This window comes from Cyprinodon variegatus, unplaced genomic scaffold (genome assembly GCF_000732505.1).
Source record: "Cyprinodon variegatus isolate N-32 unplaced genomic scaffold, C_variegatus-1.0 Scaffold86, whole genome shotgun sequence".
Taxonomy (NCBI): Eukaryota; Metazoa; Chordata; class Actinopteri; order Cyprinodontiformes; family Cyprinodontidae; genus Cyprinodon; species Cyprinodon variegatus.
In genome coordinates, this window is record NW_015150539.1 from 461,965 (window position 1) to 485,092 (window position 23,128).

A 23,128-nucleotide genomic window follows, 5' to 3' on the forward strand; every position below is an offset into this window, starting at 1 on the left:
TAACATAAGCCTGAAAACAGGGGCGGATTTATTGATATTATTAATAAGTATTTCGTGCGCACGTTAAACTTATTGCGTGGCCGCGAAATACTACTTCGTGGCCACAATTAAACATTTTTTTTGACCATGTCATAAGAGGGGCTCCGTACATATAAATGTAATTAATCCTAATTGAATGGAAATTTCACTTCATGCAGCTATCTAAATGTATTTGAATACCATGGCCTGTTTTTATTGTTTAATGTTTTTCTGTGCCCCCATGAAAACATGCTGCCTTCTGTACATTCTAAGCAATTTCTCTGATCTGAGTAACATTACAATTTCTATCAGAAATCGTATCTGTTGTCATGTCTCCTGGTTATTTAATAACTATAAATTATGAAGTGTTATTTAAAGAGTTTGCCCCAAGTGATCTCTTTTCAGGAAAAAGAACCGGAGAGATAGAGCATTAGGGTGCATACACAGAGCCTAAGAGAACACATCAATTGCACCCTTTTTATTATGAAAGATACGAATTTGAATTATTTCTAGCTCAGGAAATGATCACAGACTACCTAGCACTGGTTGAGGTTGAAATAACTTTAGCTAAACGTTTTTTGTAACCACATTTCTTGTAACTTCATTCTGAAGAATGGTGAGTGGATGTTTATGATGGATTCTATGATACTGAGATGTCATGTGATGCTGGAGCCAAATACCTCCAAACCCTGCAGCCCTTTCTCCAGTTTAACAACTGAATAAACTGCAGGAGATTTAAATCCTTAAAAAATTAAGTTATTTATTACCTTATTGACCAAAAACTAAATGGTTAGAAATAAGAAAAGATCTGGAAATAAAAAAAGAAAATTGCCTACAGATATGACACCCAGTGTTACAAGAACCTTATCTATATAGCGCCAATTCACAACACCTGTCATCTCAAGGCACTTTACAGTTCACCATATCATCCAGTCAAATTGATGCAAAGTTTTCTATCTATGGAAAACCAGTTGATTGCATCGACTCATTGGCTCGAAGGCAATCCTTCACACTAAGCATGCTTGAAGCGACAGTGGAGAGGAAAAACAGTCACATTTAATATTTGGTTTTATAATCATTAAAAAAGACATTTAGTATTTTATCCATTATGTTATATTTTAATCTGTCAGTATTATGTGCTCTGGGCCTGCTGCACAGGTTAACCAGTCATATTTGATCATTTCTTGGGCCACACAATATCATAAAGTCGCTGCTCTCACGTCTGCAGCTAGTACAAAATGCTGCTGCACGACTTTTGACAGGTACTCGAAAGAGAGAACATGTGACCCCTGTCCTGGCCTTACTTCACTGGCTGCCTGTATATTTTAGGATTCATTTTAAAATTCTTATGTTTGTTTTTAAATCATTGCATAATCTTGCCCCAGATAACCTCACTGAGCTTCTTCATCCTTACGTACCCCATCGGTCTCTCATGTCAGCAAATCAGCTGCTCTTGGAGGAACCGAGAACAAAAAGGAAGCTCAGAGGGGACAGGGCTTTCTCTGTTATGGGCCCCAAATTATGGAATGACTTACCTTTGCAGGTCAGAGAGGCCCCTTCTTTGCCCATTTTTAAAGCTCGTCTTAAAACCCATCTATTTTACTTGGCTTTCAACACCAGTGGGATCTAGTTTTTAAATTGTATGTTTTTGTTTTTGTTTAACTGTTTTTAAATTACTTTTATTATGTTGTGTTCTTAAATTGTACAGCACTTTGTATCAACTGTGGTTGTTTTAAAGTGCTTTATAAATAAAGTTGGTATGGTATGGTATGGTATAAAACAGAAAGAATTAATTCCAATAGTTTCAGAAATAATTTTCAAATTTTATTTTGAAATAATCTTGATAAAGACAAAGTAATGAATATAGTAGGCCTATATTTTATTTTATGTTCCTGATAAAAAAAAAAACTGTGGCTCTTTTTGTCACACCAAGCTACTGAGGCCCATAGAGCTTTATTTTGACACCCCCAGACCGGAACAAGTAGAGTGCTTCTAACTTTGTCTCTTCAGAGAGCGATTTAGAGCAGAGCAGTCCGTCTGTTGAGCGGACACAGAGGGAAAAGTTGGTCAAGATGGCAAATCCTGCAGAGCCGGAGTGAAAGGGCGCTGCTGCCCCTCTGAAGACTTAAAACAAGCTGCGCCTGTATTTCCTCCTGAAGGGGAATCCAGCGATGCAAACTGCGCCAGAAGGTAGGAACAACAAACAATCCTTTAAATATTTTCAAACATTTAACAAAACACATCTCGCTACAGTTTATTTCTTCCTTCAAAGCCTCCCCCTTCATTTCCCCTAGTTTATAGTATTTTCTCTGGTAGGGTTGCAGCTATTTATGTGTGCGTAAAGGCGTGCGTAAACATATGGTTAACTTGGAGTTTACTGTTAACCTGCTCATATTAAATGAAACAATGTTGCCTTTTTTGACATATCTGCAGCAGGCTGGGTGCTGATGAAGCACACTGACAGTTTTAGACCATCAGCCTGCAGGAGCCTGCTCCCACATTTTCCTTTTGGATCAAACTCTCCCCAAAAATCTCCCTTCTTTTCCCAACCCGTCAGGAATATATATGGCTGTGTAGGAGTAACCTATGATTGAGATCATGTCAGGAAGTCGCCAGCCGTCGGTAACCCGGCCCGCGTCCCTTGGAAAATTCCGGGATGCAGCGCCAGGATCACCGACAGCTGTATTTTTAGGAATGGGTGGATACCAAAAACATGTTCCTTTATTTTTGTCCCGGCGGTAAATACCACAAGCCCTATGCGCATAGGCGTCAGCTATAAACGCTCGGCTGCTTTCTTAAAAAAATATCCAAATAAATAAAGAAGTAGAATAGAATTGCTCCGCCGCTGCAAAACAGACAGAAGCAACAGGGATAATGTGGCATCAAGCTGGAAAAGTCTCTGCTTATGCACAGAAAAAGGTAGACATTTTTTTTGGATATGCTTCTCTTAATGGCTTGCATCCCCCTGCAGGCCTGAGAGGGATTCCCTGAAGAAAAATGCAAGAGGCTGAAGCTGAAGTGAGACAGCTTGAGCTGGAAGAGAGCTGACTCATCAAATATCATTCCCTCCCTGTTCCACCAAGCAGCCAGAAACAGCTCAGATCCCCTAATGTCTGCTTAGAGAGGACCTCTTACCCCCTCCCATCTTTCACTCTCACCCAAGGAGATTATTAGAAGGAGAAGGTGCAGCAGTGGTCTATCCAGCGTCTGGGACGTCCCATTGTAACCGCTCATTCACCTCAGCTTCCTCCTCCCTCCCCATCACAATTGGTGCTTCTCCATCCCTCACGCCTCACAGACCATGATGTTTCGGGATCAGGTGGGCGTGCTGGCCAGCTGGTTTAAGGGATGGAACGAGTGCGAGCAGACCGTGGCTCTGGTGTCCCTGCTGAAGAGAGTGAGCCGGACCCAGGCCCGCTTCCTGCAGGTCTGCTTGGAGCACTCCCTGGCTGAATGCACGGAGCTGCAGGTCCTGGAGGGAGAAGCAAACAATCCAGGTAGGATATCTGCTTCTGAAACTTAAAGAGGACTCTTAGAAGTTTTTAAAACTGATCAAACCTCCGCAACCTAAATGTGGTTTATTGGGATTATTTGGAAATAAACAACTACACAGAATAGTTTGTAAGTGAAAGGAAAATAATACGCTTTTGAAATGATTTATAAATGGAATTCTTTAAAGTTTGGCATGCCTTTGTATTCAGCATCCTGAGTCAAATACTAAGATTATGGCTATACTTTGACTGGACCTTTCTAACACATAGATATGCTTTGATTTTGACTATTCCACAGCTTGGGCTACATATTTATGGTCTTTGTCCTGCTGGAAGGTGAACCATATCCAGATCTAATATCTTCTTAACTTACAGTTATCCTCCAAAACCTGCTCTTTAGTTTTTTCTTAATTTCACTTCTAATCAAGCAGCTTTTTCCCCCAGCTCCTTACAAAGAAAAGTCAATTTTCTACAGGGTGGGGTTGTGTTTAGGTTGAGAAGTAGTGTTACTTTTCTGTACCTCCCACTAGTTTGCGGTATTCCTACGTTGCTTTTTACAAATTAAACGTTGAGCTTCTTACAGTTTTCAGTCAACAAAGATGTTCTTCTTGCCACCCTCCCATACAGAATTGATTTGTGATTTTCAAATGTAATATTTGGTCTCCTGACAGGTCGTTGGAGTTTGGATCTAAAGCAGCTCCTCCAGTGTTGCCATTTTCCTCTCGCATTCTTCTCTAGCTTATGCTATCCTTGCAATTAATTCATCCTCCTTCTATGTGCAGAGGGTCTGAACTGAGCTCTGTGATATTTAAAGCCAGGTGGATTGTCTAAATTGACCCTGCCTTTAACCTCTCCACATCTCTCTGCCTGACTGGTCTACTGTTTGCCTTGGTTGGTCATTAACGTTCTCTAACAAACATATGAGGCTTTCACAGAACCGCAGGATTTTTGCTGAGATGTGTAACTACCCTCAGTTGGACTCCGCTTACAAATGAGTATAGCTGTTGTGATTATAAGCAGACAACATTAATGTTGTCAATATATAGTTTATTTGCATTTCTTTTGCGTATGTATGTACTGTGGCTTGCAAAAGTATTTGTCCTGTTTTCTTGTAATCTGATGTGAAAGAGCAACACAAAGTGGTATGCAAAGGTGAAGTAGAATGCAAACTATGCATGATTTAAAAACAGGCTTTCCAAACTTAAAAGTGCAGTATGCAAAAGTATTCAACCCTCTTCTCTTCCAGTGCAACTAAGTGCATTCAGAAGTTGCCTGGTGATTGCTAATGACTAAATAGAGTCCACCTGTATATGATGTAATATCAGTACTGATATTGCTGCTCTGTAATGGCTTCTGGATTTGGTTAACATAATATTGGGGAGCAAATGGCATCATGAAATGTGAAGGAGCACACCAGACAGGTCAGGGATAAAGTTGTGGAGAAGTTTTTAGCAGGCTTAGGTTATAGAAAGATTCTCCCATATCTAACAGATGTTCAGTCATCTGGAAATGGAGGAATCATGGCAGAACTGTAAACTGACCGAGACAAGGCGGTCCACCTAAATGTAGAGGCCTAACAAGGGGAGCACTGATGAGCACGTACGAACCACTCAGGTGGGAAAAACGTTCTTTGGACAACTTTTTGTCGTTTGCTGAATAAATCTTCTCTTTATGTAGAATGGCAAGAAGAAGCTATTGTTGAAACAAGTCCCATTTACAGTTTGCTAGAAACCATGTTTGAGACACAGCAGACAAGGAAGAAGATGCTTTGGTCAGATTAAACTAAAACTGAGCATTTTGGCTAATATACAAAATACTATATGTGGCAGAGATTTAACAGCTCTGAACACACCATCCCTGCTGTGAAATATGGTGGTGGCAGCATAATGTTTTGGTGGTTCGTCTCTCCAGCAGGGACAGGGAAAATGTTCAGAGTTAATTGTAAGATAGATGAAGCGGAACACAGAGTAATCGGGGAAACAAACTTGTTGGAGTCTGTAAAACACCATCCAGCAGGACAACAACCCTAAACATCCAGCCAGGGCTACAATAGAAGGGTTTAAACAAAACCTATCCATGTGTTAGAACGGCCTAGTCCAGACCTAGACCCAATCGAGAATCTCTGGCAAGATCAGAACACTTACGTTTACAAACACTCTCCTTCCAATCTGACTGAAACTTGAGCTGTTTAGCAAAGAAGAACAAACAAAAATTCTGTCACTATGTGTCCAAAGCTAATTGAAACGCAGCTAATAAAACATGCAGCTGTAATTGCAGCAGCAGGTCGTTCAGCAAAGTCCAGACTCAGGGGGGCTGAGTTCATTCTACTTTACAACTGTAAACCAATTGTTTGTCTTTCTCATAAACTTCCACTGAAATATATTGATGTTTGTTTGTAATGTGACAAGGTGTGGGAAAATTTTTCAAGGGGTATGAATACTTTATCAAGCCAATGTATATCTGTTTGTATCTATATGTATGATTTTTCTGTTTTTTAAGTTGTTCTGAATTAATGTCAAAGTTAAATTGTTCTAGATTTACCCTCATGTAGAGATGCGTGGTGCCCTCACTGTATTACAAGACTTTTCCTGTTTTAGACATTTATGCAGATCCATCCGAGTTATGCAAATGGTTTGGAAGTCATGTGAAAAATAATTTCAGTTCAAATTTGATTGTGCTTAGCGTAGAGTCGACTGACAGCGCTTTGGGATGCTCAGTGGGCCATTCCAACTGTAATATGGGAGGGGTAATGGGGTGGGGGTTCTGCCTGGGTTTGCATCACACTGCAGCATGGCCATGGTAACAGAAACCCTGGCAACGGAGAAGGCTGATGGAAAAATAGAATGAAGCACTGCTGCAATGGAGAACCAGGTTCTCAGCCTACCTGTAGCAGCAAAGGATGGATGATCATATCTGGTCAGGAGCAGTAATGTGTCTCAAAGGAGCATATCCCTTTCTGGGGGGGCTGTAGCTCCAGCTAACAGGCTGCTCTGTGGTATCGTTTGATAAAAGAGGAAACGCCAAGACTGACTTCATAAAGTTTTCTCCCAAAGTCCCCTGGGGAAAAAAGGTGGTTCATACTATTAGAGACCAAAGTAATCTGAATTAGAGGAGCACACCTTGGAGCAACGTTTTCATTGCAAATAATACTGTCGTTAATTAGGTTAGGGTGTCGGTTTGTTAAACCTTCTACCTTTTAAATGGACTAATCTCCTGTTAAACTTCAGGACTGGAACTCAACATAGTAGTGGTCACTTCTCTTTCACCACTTTATTCTTAGGTGGCCATCATGTTAGTAATTGCTGCTTAGGCAAGGAGTCCTTGTGATTTTGCCAAAACAGTTTTTAGACCATAAAGTCAAAACTGTTACTGCACTGCTTAATTTGACTGAATTAAATGTAAAAATATCAAAAAATAAGGATATTTTAAAAAAAGAGGTACAAACCTACTTGAGGGAGGATGATTTTAATTTATACTTTATGTTATGAAAATAGAACTAAATGATCATGATGGAAATTAGTTCATCCTTTATTTCACAATCCTTTTTTTGTTGTTTGGAAACCAGAAGATGCTTCATTAATCTTTTGATTTATTGATTGATTTTTATTTTACTTTTTTTTTTCCAATCAAAAGAACTGACCGATGTATTCTTGGCCAGCTCTAAATGGGGCCAACAGGGGCCAGTGCCCCCAAAGAACTGGTCCTGGCCCCTGTTTTGTGAACATGCACTACAAAATATTACATTTTTCTGAAAATAAGGGTATTTTTTCCCTTGATTTGAGAAAGAACTTTACATAGTTTGCCAATGGGGAAAAAGAAGATTTTTGTTTGAAGTGAGGAAAAAAAAAATATTTGCATTACTTATTGCAAGTGTATCATATCTATATATCTTACCTTTAAGACCTAAAATACTCACCTGCTCAAATTAAGAGCAAATATAGTTATTTTAAGAAGTTCTTCCTTTTTTTGAATCATATTCTTTTGGAATTTCATACCGAATGATTTTTTCATGATGACATGTGCTGACAAAACACACTGTAAATGATTTGTCCATTGCACCAATTCAATATTTCGCCTTTACATTTCATTCAACAATTATTTAGGTGTTGTAGATGGCTTTAAGTTACAGTCATACTAACATAGGATCACATTTTTTACCTCGTAAAGCAGGAGTCTGCATCTTTGGCTTTGTGGCTCACTTAATATGTTAAATTATGCACATTTTTTTCTTTTTTTTTCTGGTGTTTGTTCTCCTTTTGTTCTGTACCCTTATGAAAAAAACAATAGTCCCAATAAAAAAATCTAAATCAACTAAACAAAAACTATATTTGGCTGCAGCTAGTAATTTTTTTTTAAATAATCTTGCATTAAATCCCTGCATGTCTATTGTTTTTCACCCTGACAATGTATTTCCAGTCACTGCTCTTTACACTCATACTTGAGACGGATTCATTGTGTACAAGTTGCTAAAACTCATGAAAGAGTAAAGAGATGCTAAAATTGGGGTTAGTCACAATATCTGTTTTGCAACATTTAAACTACAAGCAAAATAGCAACACAACTCCAGTTAAAGTAATGTGTAGAATCTTCATTTTTAAGAATAGAGATTTAAGGATATGCTTACAGATTTTTTTTCTATACCATTCCATCTTAATACACCTTATTTTATTTAGTTATGCACATCAGTTTACTAAATAATACTAAACATTAGTGCATGTTGGTAATGGTGTTGGTTCATAGGGGATTGGCCTAACCAAACAAACAAAAAAAAAGTCTTGTGATCATTGATAAAGCGATGACATTGCAGCAGAGAGAGCCAACATAATTGTGCAACTTGTGTAAACTGTAACTGCACATACTCCAAATAGCCTCTGAGATAAACTCTGTTAACGCAGCTTCTTTCACAGCCCCACACCGTTCTGCTGTGCTTTGTTTACAAAATAAATGACGCCTCTAAAATGAGTACAAGTGAGCCTCATCTTCATTTTTTTGCAACTAGGGCTTAAATGAATTTTTTTTGTTGGTGAAGATTTAATCTTTAAAAAATAGATTTATTTTTTATTTTTTTCACTAATCCACTTCTTGGGCTTTCTTAGATCAGAAGGAAATCAGCTCATCACCTTCTGTTCTTTCTGTGTTCATAAATGATAAACTGATAAACCAGCTCACTGATTCATACATGCAAACATATAGTAAGTTTTATTTTTTGTTAATTATTTTGCAGGCCTGCTTCTCAGCTTGAATTTATTTATCCTTTATATTATCTCCCAGGGGGTAGGATTGAAATCAAAGCTAGTTTTTGAAAGCCATATTTGTCATTTTTATTATGAATCATAAGAAATAAAAGTGCTTTATTGGACATGGTAGGAAAAATGGAGATTTGATTTTCGTTCCATATCGCCTTAGTTGCAACTACATAAAGTGATAACATATGACTTTATATTTATATAAACAATGCAGATAACAATTAGCAGGAAGGTGAATTTTAAGACCTGAACATCACAGTTAGTGATGTATTTGTGTACAAGAATTGTGGCTCAGAATGGACCTTTTTTAATGAATTTTTCTTATTTATATTGAAGGATGTGAAACATTACAATCTTTGGATTTTGTATTAGGATATGGAGTATGTATGTATGGACATGGTTTCAAATATTTGCATGTCCTTTATCGCTTGTTTTGTTTTTGGTAGTCTGGAAATTTGAAACAAAGCAAAAAATCTTTGAATTGAATTCAAAACACTTCATTAATCCCAAAGGGAAGGGTCAGATTTTAGTACCGGTATCTCTCTGGTTCCTAAAAACTTACCAAACCAAATTAGATTTCAACTAGGGCTGAAACAATTGATCGGATTAATTGTTACTAATCGACTATTGAAATAATCAGCAACTTTTAGCTGACAGAGCAACTCACAGCAATAATTATACCAAAATTGTAAAATTAATGTATATACACATTTTGCATTTAAGATGAAAAAATCTTTTTGTCTATCAATATGCTCTATCCAGAACTTCTCAAGGGAAATTTTTTTAGTTTCAACAGGTTTAAGTTTGTTAAAAGTCTACCTCTAGGAACCTTTGGCTATCCAATTATTAATTTAAATAATAATCAACAGATTAAATAATTTTCAAAATAAGAGTTAGTTGCTGTGTTGTTTTTGACAGCCGTCTTAGATTTAGTCTTAGTTTTATTCTTCAGGACAAAAACTATTATTAGTCTTAGTTGGATTTTAGTCATTACAATATATGATAGTTTTAGTTGGTTTTAGTTGACTAAAACTTAAAAAGTTTTTAGTCCAGTTATAGTCAGTTTTATGTTGCAAAAAAAAGTTAACCTTTACAATTTCGAATAACATCCAGATTCTTTACCAGACTCTAAGCTCTTGTCGAGATGCTACAATTGCTGGGTATAGAATGATGCCATGCAGTTCATCGTTGCTGTTGGGCAGAAAATTTTTATTTATCGAATTCAAATAAACTTTTTTATGAATGAATGCCCTACTTTGTAAAAAAATGTCTTACAAAAGCTGTGAAAATAGCAGATCTAGCTCAACACATCATATTGGTTAATATAGCAGACAGACAAGCTAACAAAATGTACAATAAAGGAATGATTTCAGACATACAAGGTTTCCATCGTAAAGCAAACATTTCCTGATCCACTATGAAACATGCATTAAACACAGATCAATAAAATCTTCATCTCTCTAAAAAAGCAAAGAACAAAAGCAAAATGATGCATTATAAAGGTCTGACCGACTACCCGCTAATTTTTATTTAGCCTCGTCTCGTTGACAAAAACTCAAACCTATGACTAGTCATTATTTAGTCATTAAAGATCCATTTTTAGCTTTTCAGTTTTTGTTATTGTCATTGAAAAAGGAGCATCAATTAAATAATTTCATTGTTATCGTTGTCGAAAACACAACTGGTTAGTTGCAGCCCTAATTTTAAACAAACAGAACTAGATTATCATGTGCTAAATGTGGATTTCGTTAAAAATACCAAGTATGTAATTGGTGAATACATGGTATGGACAATTATTTATATTTCCAACTTTCATGCTCTGTCCATCCCTCCACTGAGGTTATCTGAAATGGTTGATGTCTGAGAGGTGGGCTACAGGCGCCAGCCCTTCACAGGGCAGCACTGAGGCACACAGACTAACAGCCATACATGAGCACTCACACCTATGGCTGATTCAGAGATTCTGCTTAACCTGACCTGCAGGATTCTTTTGGACCCTACAGATGGATGGAGAAATCTCCACACAGAAGTGTGATTTGAATACAGGACTGTCCTGCTGTGAGGCCACTACAACACCATTCAGCCTTTCAGACTAATCCTAACTTTAAACCCACAAAGAAAACCTAAACAAAAAAATACTTCACAAAATAAAAATGGACCACCTCCAATTATATTAAAATGCACATTTATGATTTTTAGCTAAAGCTATCTGTCCTAAAACAGGATTAGGATTACTTGTGACATATTTTTCACAAGCAAAAGACAATCCTTTGCCAAAATATAGGCTTAGTTGCTTCCTTAATGCAGAAACTATTTGATAAAACTGCATCCTTTCAGTCTGATACCAGGAGTAGCACCATACTTTGAACATCTGCCACCGGCTGCTGGTGTCCTGAAAAATCTGGAAGTAACTGAAGGAGAGGAAAGATACACATTAATGGGGGGGATGTGCATTCCTGTGTAATAACGTTAAGATTCCTCTGAATGTGTAATCTCTGTACCTCCGGAGCGAGTTTTGGGCCTCGCTTTGCTGTTTTCCCTTTCACTTGTGTCAACATGCGGTTGCTCTTCCATTCGCTGATTCAGCTCAGTAAGATTTCAATCAGTGGAGCTGCCGACTAAACGTGAGAACACATGCTGCTGAAAAGAGGGGGACAGAGAAGGTTGTGTGGTTACGTGATCCCTCTGGTATGTTGTGGTAGCTTGTTTGAGTGTTTAAGGGCTGGGCTAAGGCTGATAAATCACTTTGCTTTTGTTTCTGGTATTTGATTTCTTTTATACTACTAAAGATCTTTCTCCATTCAAAAAAAAAAAAGAAGTTTTTCAATTCTCTCGACATAAAGGTTAAATCAGTCATGCATTATTTGCCGCCACACAGAAGATGGGACAGCAGATGAAAATCAAGCCTTCAGGATTTGGTGTGCAGATCAGAGCTGAGACTCTTCAGGGTTAACTTTCAGTGGGACGTTTCAGGCTGCGAGTGGAAAACTCTTTGGAAAGTGTTGTACAAATGAAAGGAATCCTCTGTGACCTACTTCTCGGTGCGTCTCAGAGGCGGCTTTGTTTTGGCACAGAGTGAACGGTGCCACTTTCTGCGCCCCTTAAGATGCAGTCCGTCTAAATGGGGATCACCTCCTAACAGAGAGACTTGAAGAGTTGAGCCATTCTTGCTTTGTTTCAGTCTTGTTTTTCTTTTTTCCCTCTCAGGTTATTTTTGGACTACTGGGACTTTTTTTTTTAATTTACATAAGCTTTTTATTAATGAGAAATTAATGAATTTGAAACCCCAAAGTTACAAAACGCAAGTCCAATACCATCACTACCAAGCCACCTTAAGGTTTTGGCAGATTCTTATTACTAAATCATAGCTCAGTCACATTTAAAATTTAGAAGCATATCGATTTTTATCATTTCCGTGCAACTGCTTTGCTTTTGAGAGGCAGAATACTGGAGGAGTCTTAAAATAGCCTTCAGAGTGCTCTCTGGAAGATGGCACATTCCCTCTCAGGATGTAGGATTAGTGTGATGGGTGGGGTCTTGGACAGGACAGTGGACCTGGTGTTCTGAATGACTAACATCATTTTAAAGTGCTGCATCGCTGACTCGGCTTGCACAGCTGTTTGTGCTGGAGGCTGGACAGATCGAATTTGATGCGTACTCACAGCTGAGCCGACTGAGACAGAACTCTAAGAGATGTTTGTTGGTGTTGATCTTGATTTTTATATTTAATCATTGAAAATGTATAAGTTCTGGTTATTTTTAATTTGCAAACAGGAAATTATTTGCATATTTCATGCACTTTGGCTGAAAAAGTTGCTGGATCTGGGGTATTGGTGCAAAGTTAAATAATAAACCCCTGAAAAGTGATGTTTACGGATAAAACTACTAAAAGTCCACACAGAAAGAGGTGCCAGCAACTAACTTCTAAATCACCCTGAAAGATCCCACAAGAAAATCATTTTTAACATCCTTGTGAGATCAGTCATTTTTTTTAAGGGGGGAAACAATTTTTTCAGGTTTTAGGAGAGTAAGATCTCTGCCTTTCACAAATTTCTACCCCGCAGACAGTTGTAATAATAAAGTTATTGTTTCAGTCTTTTCTGTCTTTCAGGCTTCAGATGAAAAACTAATAAAAGGAAATAATCCTTTTAAAGCAACATGTGGGGGAAGAGCATCACTTTGCAGTTTTTTGCCAAAAAAAGAAAAAAAAAAACTCCTGTTGTTGCTCTGACATCCTATACTTCAGCCGAGACACATCAATCAGAGCTGAGTGGCATGTTTTAGACATCCGGTTTGTTGACTGATTGACTTTCCTGATATTTAGTTTAAGGATGTAACAACTTAAGTAGACAGAGCTTCCATCAGATTGTGCCAACATGTACAAAGCCGAGCTTTGCAATGAGTTTGAAAATATTTTTGTTTTTAAGTTGATCTTTCTTGTGTCTAATGGCTATACCCCACCTTTACAGGTCCCGAAACACTGATCATATGCAGCCAAAAAAAATTGATGGCAGCAGTTGTTCCAGGCCACTGTTGCCTTTTTGATTATTAGATTCAAATCAGTGTATTTATATAGCGCCAATTCACAACACCTGTTCTCTTAAGGCACTTTGAATCAATTTGACTGTATGATCTGGTTGAATTGCATAGTTTTTTTTATCTAAGGAAAACCAGTTGATTACATCGACTCATCGACTCGAAGGCAATTTCTCACACTAAGCATGCTTGTAGGGACAGCGGAGAGGAAAAACCTCCTTTAACAGGAAGAAACCTCCAGCAGAACCAGGCTCGGTGTGAGCGGCCATCTGCCGAAGCCCACTGGGGTTCAAGGAGACCGAAGCAGACGTAGAAAAAGAGGCAGAGATAAAAAGGCAACTGTCAACCTGTCCAGGAAACACACAGCCAGGCAGACAAGCTCCGAGACAGTTTCAATGTCAGAGGATGAAGAGATCACATCTAGCCAGTCACATTCAGAGAAACTGGACTACACTGAAAAACAGGCAGATCTTCAACATCTATAAACAAATTCTGCAGAGTTGGAGAATAGAGATTGAATTAAGCAGAATGATGAAAAAGAGGTCACTATGTCCTTCGGCAGTCTAAGTCTATAGCAGCATAACTATAGAGTAGATAGCTATGAATATATGTTTTTCCAAACAGATACAGCTGCTTATAGACGCCACTCCTTGGTTATTGGCTATCTATGTTTAGTCAAGGCAGATAGCTGATGTTTTAAATGGCAACTATGTCCTCATCTGTGTCGGATTCCATGAATAAAAATCCAGAAACTGTTTCCAATTCCTTTCAAATGCTCCAAGCATTTCTCCTACATCTGTTAATGTGGAACAAAATAATTTTATCTCCATTATGACTAAGATCTTAGGAAGGCTTGTGTTGTATTATGACTCATAAGAGTTAGTGAATTTCTGCGGTACTTCCTGCCTAAACTAGGCCTGATGAAAACCTGGACTGGAAGTCAGCATTCCTGCCTGAGGCACTAAATTGTTCCAGTGTTGGGAATACTGTCTAGGAATGCAGGCCTGCTTTTGAGGTAGATGCTCAGTGTGAGTAAAAAGTGGGTTTTTCCAGAGTAAAAAGGTGGGGATGCATAAGCAATGGAAAGGAAACTGATTCCACCCACAGTGGAGGGAAGGTCTCCTGAGTCTGTATAGTGGTATGGAGGAGGGGAATGAAAGAGATGGGTGGGGAAGGAAAAAGATGAAGAGTCAGGAGGACTGGTTTTCATTTGGAGCTGAAATCTATTCACTCGGTTTATCCTTCATATAAACAACCAGTTTCTCTACACAAGGCATTTCAGATCATTAAAACATTGTCCATTTAATAGGATGTATTACAATAAGGAGAATATGTAATAACACACAGAATAATTCATTTAAGTGATGGTGATAGCCTGATAGATTAAGGAAATTGTTTAATTCCCAATTTAAAATCAGTTTAGTTTTTATTGTTGTATTAAGTGAGTTGATTTGCTTCATTTAGAAAAAGTAGGATTAGAAAATACTGCTAGGCAATATAGCCTGGTTTTATCTGGATAATTTTAAACCAACAAATCAGAGGAGTGCAGCATCACTCCTTGAGATCAGTTTGGTATGTTTGTTTTTCAGTTGGTGAGTTTGGATTTCTTAGAGGGAAAAAGCCTAAATTTAGAACTAATGTGATCAGACTTTCCCCCCCACACACCCTTATGATCCCTGCTTGTCCACAGCCTTTGTACATCTGTAAACATCCCATCGGCCATTCAGTCAGAAATGGGAGGAGGGTTGGGGGATGAACCAGAAAACTCTTGCCACTGGTTATGGAGCCAAACTATTTCTTCTCACCCACGCATGAGCAAACGGTTTATTTCTGGAAATTGACGCCGTGTTCTGTGAACTCCCACTGAACCTCAGGAATGGGAACAGACAACTTGCCAAACGATCGGAGGAGCAAACAAAATAATCCTGCTTATTTTTTCCTCTCCTGACCTCCACAGCAAAGGCATTTTCTACCTTTTTTGATTTCAGGTGGGAAGCTGTTTACTTGAAGAACTGGAAACAAGTTTAGGGAAACATCTTAAAAAAAAACCTTATGGAAGATCATCTGATTGAGAAAAAGACAAATGAGCTGGAGCCTCATAAATCCTCTAGCTTTATTTTCTTATCCTGTCCATTGGTTTGCAGCCTAATGTGTCTGAAAACACTCTCAGAGTTGATACACTATCCTATTGATTATGGCTGAGGTGACAGTCCACTAATGGGTGTTAGAGAACAGAAATCCAGATAATGGAGATACATTGACTTCAATATTAATGAATAATTTTTTTCTTTTGTTTTTATGTATGCCCAAAGGACCATTTTGAGGTTCAACAACGGAAAGTTAGGTCATGCAAGTCATGTTTATATGTTGATTTAGTCTAAAATCTACATAATAAATAGTTCTATGATAAGCTAGTGTCTGTTTTGATGCTTGAAGGAAATTAAGCACAAATAATTTTAAATATGCAGCTGAAAGAAGGAAAGGAGACGTCCCACAAATAAATTCAACAACAGTGGGGAACACAACCACCACTGAAGAAGAACACAGAGACGTCAAAGTTTCTAGCAAAAACATAAACAACGAAGAAGCAATGGCGATAGTTTTTGGACTAATTCTTAAAAGGAAACATTTCAAGAAGAAAAGCCGTTGGTTTAAGAAGTGGAGAGAGGGTAAGCAGATAGTCTGTGATATGAAGCGTAGATGTTTGGCCTTCTACACTATAGTCACATTCAACGGACTAGTTGATCCTTGGTATAGAAGCTAAGACTGAACTTAAAGCCCCTGGATGATTGCTACTGGAGTGTCCGCTCAGTTGACGCACCGTCTCTGTGTACTGTGTGTCTTAAAGTAAATTAAAGGCATTTGTGACGTTTTATTATTTATTTATTTTACATGCAATCTAAATGAAAACGCTGCACCTCCTTAAGCACAAACCGAAAATCCTACACTAAAAAAACAGGCAAATGAGTGAGTGTTTGTGTCGAGACCAACGTGAAGTCAAAAACTGTGTGCCAACATGTTGACCAGGAACAACCATTAGGTGCAGGTGAGTTCCTGTTATAAAGCTTACAACCCACATTGGACAACATGGCCACCTGGGCCTAAAATCAGCATGATTATGTTAATAATCCCTGGATCATTTACAGAGACTTGTTTTAATTCAAAGTTCAGCTGCATACCTTCAATGTGCAGTAATGCTTACATCTTTTTAGCATATATAAAAATAAAATCCAACTAAAGCAGTCTTTGAACTTGGACATCTGGTGGAGTTTAGCTATGACTCAGACAATTTAAAAATGATGAAAATTTAACCATTTCTCTGGTCAGATGGTTGAAGAATGCAAATTAGGCAGTTGAGATTATGACTTTCAAGCATTCTTCTATATTATTTATTTTTGCTCCACAATTTTAAAATGTTGTATTAACAATCTATGCTTGACGTTAAATGTGTTAAAGACTTGGATGATGGGTGTGGGATTGCAGCTTGTTTCCACCAGATAGACCCAATCAGTATGTTTCCCCCATATAGCCAGTGAGACGGTCGGCCCAGCCTGTTTTCATTTCCATCCTATTGTCAGTAAACCTGTTTTTCCATAAAGTAGACATTTATGAAAGGGCTCAGCTTCCTTGTAGCCCCTATCTCTACAGTGGTGCACAACATTGATGTAGTATACAAATAAAAAAATGTCAACAATAACATTAATACCTTCTTACTCCTTTTGTTCCAGTTCCTCCACTCTTTTTAAAATCAGTACTAGTTTGACTGTTTAGCAATTGTACCAATAGAACTAATCCTAAAGTAGGATAGTTTTCTTAAAGCTACAGTGGTCAGACCGCAGCGACATGAACCGCTCCAGCGTTCCCCCCCCCACCATTACGGTGGCCATAATCATAAAAAAATCGCTTCAGCAACGTCCGCATCGCCTTTCTTTTCAAGTGATCAGGTATTTTTACATAATATTTATGAATAGTATTTTATTACTCTGTAGGATTTAGATTGTATATGTTTAGAACGAATTACCTGCCCAACAGAAAAGGGGGCAACTTGAGCGTCACTTAGAAAACGTTTGTCCTCCATCAGTGATTTCCATCGTATAAATGCTGTGCCGATGTTGATCTTTTTTTTTTTTTTTTTGTCGTCCCTTGTCACTCTTGTTGTGTTTCCACTTCTTAGACAACAGGGGCTCGGTGTCAGCCGCTTTCCTGTTGCAATACAAAGTACATGTGATTCTTTATTTGTCTGAAGTTTAGCTGCATAGTGATGAACAGGTTTATTTTGTGTGTGTCATCTCCTTCAGCTGCCATGACATTTACTGATGTGGCTTCTATGTTCATAGTTTTCTTCTTCTTCTTCTTCTTCAGCAACTACTTTGTTTTCAGGTAGCCTAAACACTTCGTCAGCATGTTGCTGCCATCTGTTGTCACAACCGTCTCAGTCAACCTTCCTTGCTGCAGTCACATTTGAGCGTAATTGTGATCTCTAAAGTCACTAGTCTGTCAGCTCTGTGCTGCCATAGTGCAAAAATGTAGAGATATATCAGCTGTGCTGCTACCAGCAACACCTTTGTTTATAGGTGTTCAAGCTCGGCCTGTTTTTCTGTGTAGTCCTGTTTCTTTGACTGTGCCTGGCTGGATGTGCTCTATTTCATCCTCTGACATCAGAGCTGGATCAGAGCCCGTCTGCCTGGCTGTGTGTTTCCTGAATAGGGTCGCCTGTGGAGCTGGTTGACAGTTGCCTTTTTATCTCTGCTTTTCTATGTCTGCTTCTTCGTCTTTGAACCCCAGGCGGACTTGGCAGATGGCGGCTCACACTTACCATGGTTCTGCTGGAGGTTTCTTCCTGTTAAAAGGGAATTTTCCTCTCCACTGTCGCTACAAGCATGCTTAGTGTGAGGGATTGCATTCAAGTCAATGAGTTGATGCAATCATGGTTTTTCCTTAAATAGAAAACTTTGAACCAATCTGACTGTATGACCTGGCATAACTGTATCAGTTAAGTGCCTTGAGATGATATGTGTTGTGAATTGGCTCTATGTAAATAGACTGAGCTGAACTGAAATCATAAAGGCAAGATCTGATCCTATGTTATTACAAATATAAATTTCTAAGGCAACGCAGACATAAAGATTGAGACTCAGTTGAATGATAATAAATTAAATACTTAAGTATAATATATTAAACTTCAATTATTAAATATCTGTATGCCCTACAGACTGTAGCTTTAAAGATCAAATAAGAACAAGGTTCATTGACATCTGTCGATATAGACAGTACTTTTCACAACAGGTTGATAAACCTCTTAACTAACCTGAACTCTATTTGTATTCATTTGTTGGAAAACCATCTTATTTAATCAGTGTCTTTTGGATTATAAGGCTTTGTCCTTAAGGACCTTCCAAATTGCATGCAAATATGTGAGGAAAATATGTTTTTGTATTGGAACAGGGCAAACTGCAACGGCAACAGAGGTGCAGAAAGAGTGACTTGTACTTCCTTAAATAGAGCTTTGGGCTTCTCCCATCCAGTCCGGGGAGAACAGAGGCTCACATTCCCAGCATAGCTGTGACTGCCACTTTCAGAGCCGCCTCAAACATTGGAGCTCCTCTCCATACATCTGCAGGTAGACTGCAGACCTTTGTTCTGCTGTCGGTGTTTACCATTTTGTCCTGAACAGAGGTATTACTGCAGTAAGAAAGGGGTGCTGAAGAAGAGATTATGTAGGACAGACATCTCCTCACCTAATCTGATTCCTTCAAAGAGAGGCGTGGTAGTAAAAAAATAAATAAATAAATTACACGAGTAGAGCTGTCTGGTCTGGTCTGGTTCCTATCTTGTTTAAAGGATGCAGTGAGGAGTGAACTCTGCACAGCCAGGAGTACAGGATGTCGGAATCTACAAAAGCCTTGATGATATTTTTCCTCTGTTTGCAAAAGGGAGACACAAACACACATGTTCTCAGCATCAACAAATATCTCATTGTCATGCAGGTGCTTCCCACTTTGCAGACTGCTGTATTGGCTACTGTTTCCAGGACTGCACACAATGAATAAATAAGCAGCTCAGAGGAACAGACCTCTCGGCTGAACAGAGTCTGTAACGTTTGAATGTAAAAAACAGATGCTTTATCAAAATTTTTTTATCAAGTCATCATGTATCAACTTTGACTGTTTGACAGTGATATGAAAAGCTGTTTCTTTTTCTGTATTACTGTGGGTCATGGGGAACCCTTTCCTTATTTTCCTAGCTCACTAATATGGAAATGTCTGTATTTCTGACCGATGAATATTTCAAAGGAATGACTCTGAGGACTTATTTTGCATATCTGGTTATGAGCTTATCCTAACAATAATTTTTCATCTGTTTTTCTCTATATATTGGCCACTCTTTGTCTTAGAGCCACAGTGGATCTCTGGCTTTGACAGTTGCTGTCTAGATGGAGGAGCTCAAAACATTTGATTATTCAACCACTAACATTTCAAGAATCAAAAAAGCTTGTTATTTTGCTTTTAAAAGTCATTTCCAGGTTAGCTTTTTTTACTAAATTGATGGCTCTGAAGCATACAAACATGTTTTCTCAATTAACGACCTCCTCAGAAACCTGTAACAGAGTCCAAAGTTATAAAGGGCTTTCTCTTTTGGCTCTAAGGCCTAAAAAGGCCATGAAGGATGTGTTTATGTTAAACCCTGTTAGGGTTGATTTGGTCATATGTTGTTGATTAGTTATCCTGCTTAGAAAACAAAAAGGCCCTCAGCATGACATATCATCTACCATATCTATCAGTAGGCATGAGAAGCCTTCCCACATATTCTCTCTTTATAAACCGCCCAACTTGTAGTTTAGCAGAAATCTTAGTCTCACTGGTGCAAAACCAACCGTTCCACATCAGAGATCTGATATGTTACGTTATTATGTTATAAGTTTCTCTGGTAGCAGAGAAAAAAAGGGTTGTAAAGATCCATTTCTAGACACACCACCCATTCATAAGGTTTTTAGGATATTCATACTGACTCACAGACTGGTAGAAGAACATCAGGGGTAAAAGTTGGAACCAAATTTGATAATTTTCCAATTTTTTCCACAGAGCCACGTCCAAGTATGTAGATAGAGGCTAATGGTTGTTATGGTGACAGTGTGACTCATTTATTAATGCAATTCTTTGTAGTTGCCCTTACTATAAATATGGGCAATTTTAGTGCATCAACTCTAGATTGTAACCAGTTTCTTAGATAAACCAACAAATATGTGCCTTACATGAATATTATTTCTCATGTCTTTTCGGTTTCAAATAATTTTGGTCTAATTATAAAAAAAAAAAAGAGAGAGAGAGATTATAAAAGATTAAATGTGGCATTGCCAAATGTTTTTCTGTGTGAGATTATGTAGCTTTAATCAAACATAAACAAATTTAATTAGATTTTATAACCTGTCCTCACCTATTTACTTCACTTATGCTATTTGTATACAGTATATCTGGATGCACTGTGTATACACAGTGCATCCAGATGAAGTATATATACTTCATGCACCTTTTTCTCTTTGTGCACCTTCTGTTGTTTATAAGAGCAGATTTCATTAGTGGATTTCTCCATTGTGAGATCAATAAAGTTCTGTCTTATCTGATCTTTAAGGCTTTCTACACAACTTTAACACAAAGTGGCGATATGAGATTTTCAGTTAAGTTAAATAGTTTTTCTCACTGAGTGCAAATTGCAGAGTCACCCAGACAAAGCCATTGGTATCTGGAATACCTACTCTGGTATCCAGTTGTGTGTAGCAACAAACAAAAAGCCTGTTGCTGACAAGATGCTGCCGACCCACATTGGCAGGAATTTCAGGGTTACTGCAGGGGTCAAGTAGTTCACCACACAAGAGTGCAAATACCATTCTCAGGTTTGCTTTTGTGCCCTTCTTTCTTTTTTTCCAACAGCATTAGCCTGGTTATAAGTGATATATAGAAGAGCGTTAAAACATCAGCACCCTCCAATGTGTCGGTTGATTTGATCTCAGTGGGTCCAATTGATTTATACAGTTGGCCTCCCTCACAATTATGTGAAACCTGTGACAGGAAATATGGAAAATAAATAAAACAATGTGATTCCTAAGAAAATAAATAAAGTTTTTTCAAAAATATGCTGCAAAATAGGATGGGGCAGAAGACAATGCTTTATGGAAGATTTGCAGCAGTTAAACTATAAATACATTTTAAAAAAGTGAAATTAATTAGAAAATGTTAATTAGAAAATGTTTAGTTTATTTTGCTTGGTGGGGGGCTGGGTCACACTTGGTTGTTTTTGAGTTGTTTTTTCCTCCATTATTTAGACAATAAAGACAGAATTAAAACCTGCCTGGATATTTTTATTAGATTAAGACAGATCGCTTAGAATCATGAGGAATCACTTCACTCTTCAGCAGTTTGTCAGCGTTCTGAGAGCACATTCCCCACTGCTGAGCTGGAGAATCCACTCGGAAAGCAGGAACAGGAGCTTTTCCTTCCCACCACCTCCTTCCCATCACTCTGCCCATTTACTAGTCAGAGATATTTAAAAAAAAAGATTGGAAAAAAAAAAAACCTTCTTTCCCTCTCGTAACACCCACCACTACAGATTTCTTCCCCCATTCTTTCCAGACACATCCTGAATCCATGAATGTTTGTCTTAATATTAAGTTTCCTTGTCTGGAATAGTGTCGGAAAATCTTGGTAATCCCCGACTTAAATCCCTTTCCCATTTTAAGGAAGATCAGCGTCTGTTTCAAAGAAAGGTCTGCTTTAATGTTTGAGCCGATACTGATTGCATTAAACATAGAAACGTGGTATGAGCCTCTTGTGTTTTATTTAAGACTCTAGTTTTACCATTTGGTGTCTCTGTGGGGAGAGTTTTATAATGGGTTGGAACTTTCTTTTAAGTTATAGGTTTTGTTGATTTAAAGAACAAAAAGTTTGACTGCAGTGCTGAACATTTATTTCAAACTGTGTGGATGCATGACTAGATTATTAAACTTTACATACAGTCTGCCTGGTTTAATTTCTGATGTCAACCCCTCTCATTCAGCACAACATTTCATTTGTTCATTTTAAGTCAAGATGCTGTTTGGTCCTCTAAAACCTAATTTTGCCTTGTCTACTTTATATTTTAGATTTCCCCCATTTTTTTTTGTGTAGGATGTTGGCTTTTCTGTTAAACTTTCCCTTTAATAACACATGAATGCAAAGAGAAAGGATTAAAATTGACTTCTGTTTACTTTTTCCATATTTGATTATAACCAGAGTTCCTTAGCATGACCGTTTACTGCTCTGCATTTTATAAATATTATATTTTATGAGTGGCTATTAAAATATTCATGTCTCTTAAAAGATTGTTTTGGCCAAAATATCACTATTAAAAGCAGAACTTTACTACAAGATACAAAGCATCAGCAGTCACTAAATTGTAAGGAAAAAGAAAAGAAGTGTGATGACATATTAACCAATTTAATTGAAAGAAGCTACTTAAAAAATGTTTAATATCAATTTAAACTCAATCAATGGAACCAGCTCTATCAAATGTACAGTAGCTGATTATCTGAGCTTATTTTATGCATAGTGCATGAATCCGCTCAAGTGGTGAGGTATTACACTGCAAAACGATCTAGAAATAAGTAAAAATGTCTTTAATTAAGTGTATTTCCCCTCAATTTGAGCAGGTAAATAAGATTATTTCCCAATAGAGTGAGTAGTTTTGCTCTTAAAATAAGACAATTGGATAATATGCACTTGAAATAAGACAATGTAACTGTTTTGTTTTTCTTATTTTAAATGTAAATTGTCTTGTTCTACTGGCAAAGTGTCTCACTTACCA

At 37.8% G+C, this 23,128-nt stretch overlaps 1 protein-coding gene across 2 annotated transcripts in view; it reads left to right on the forward strand.

Moving 5' to 3' along the window:
• The first annotated feature begins 2,050 nt into the window (after positions 1-2,050).
• samd4a (sterile alpha motif domain containing 4A) overlaps positions 2,051-23,128 on the forward strand; it is a 52,967-nt gene continuing 31,889 nt past the window's right edge. For both annotated transcript variants that reach the window (XM_015373391.1, XM_015373392.1), the window contains exons 1-2: positions 2,051-2,208; positions 2,990-3,515. In XM_015373391.1, the coding sequence (XP_015228877.1) occupies positions 3,320-3,515 (196 nt within the window). In that variant the 5' untranslated portion in view covers positions 2,051-2,208; positions 2,990-3,319. The remainder of the gene's footprint in view (positions 2,209-2,989; positions 3,516-23,128) is intronic.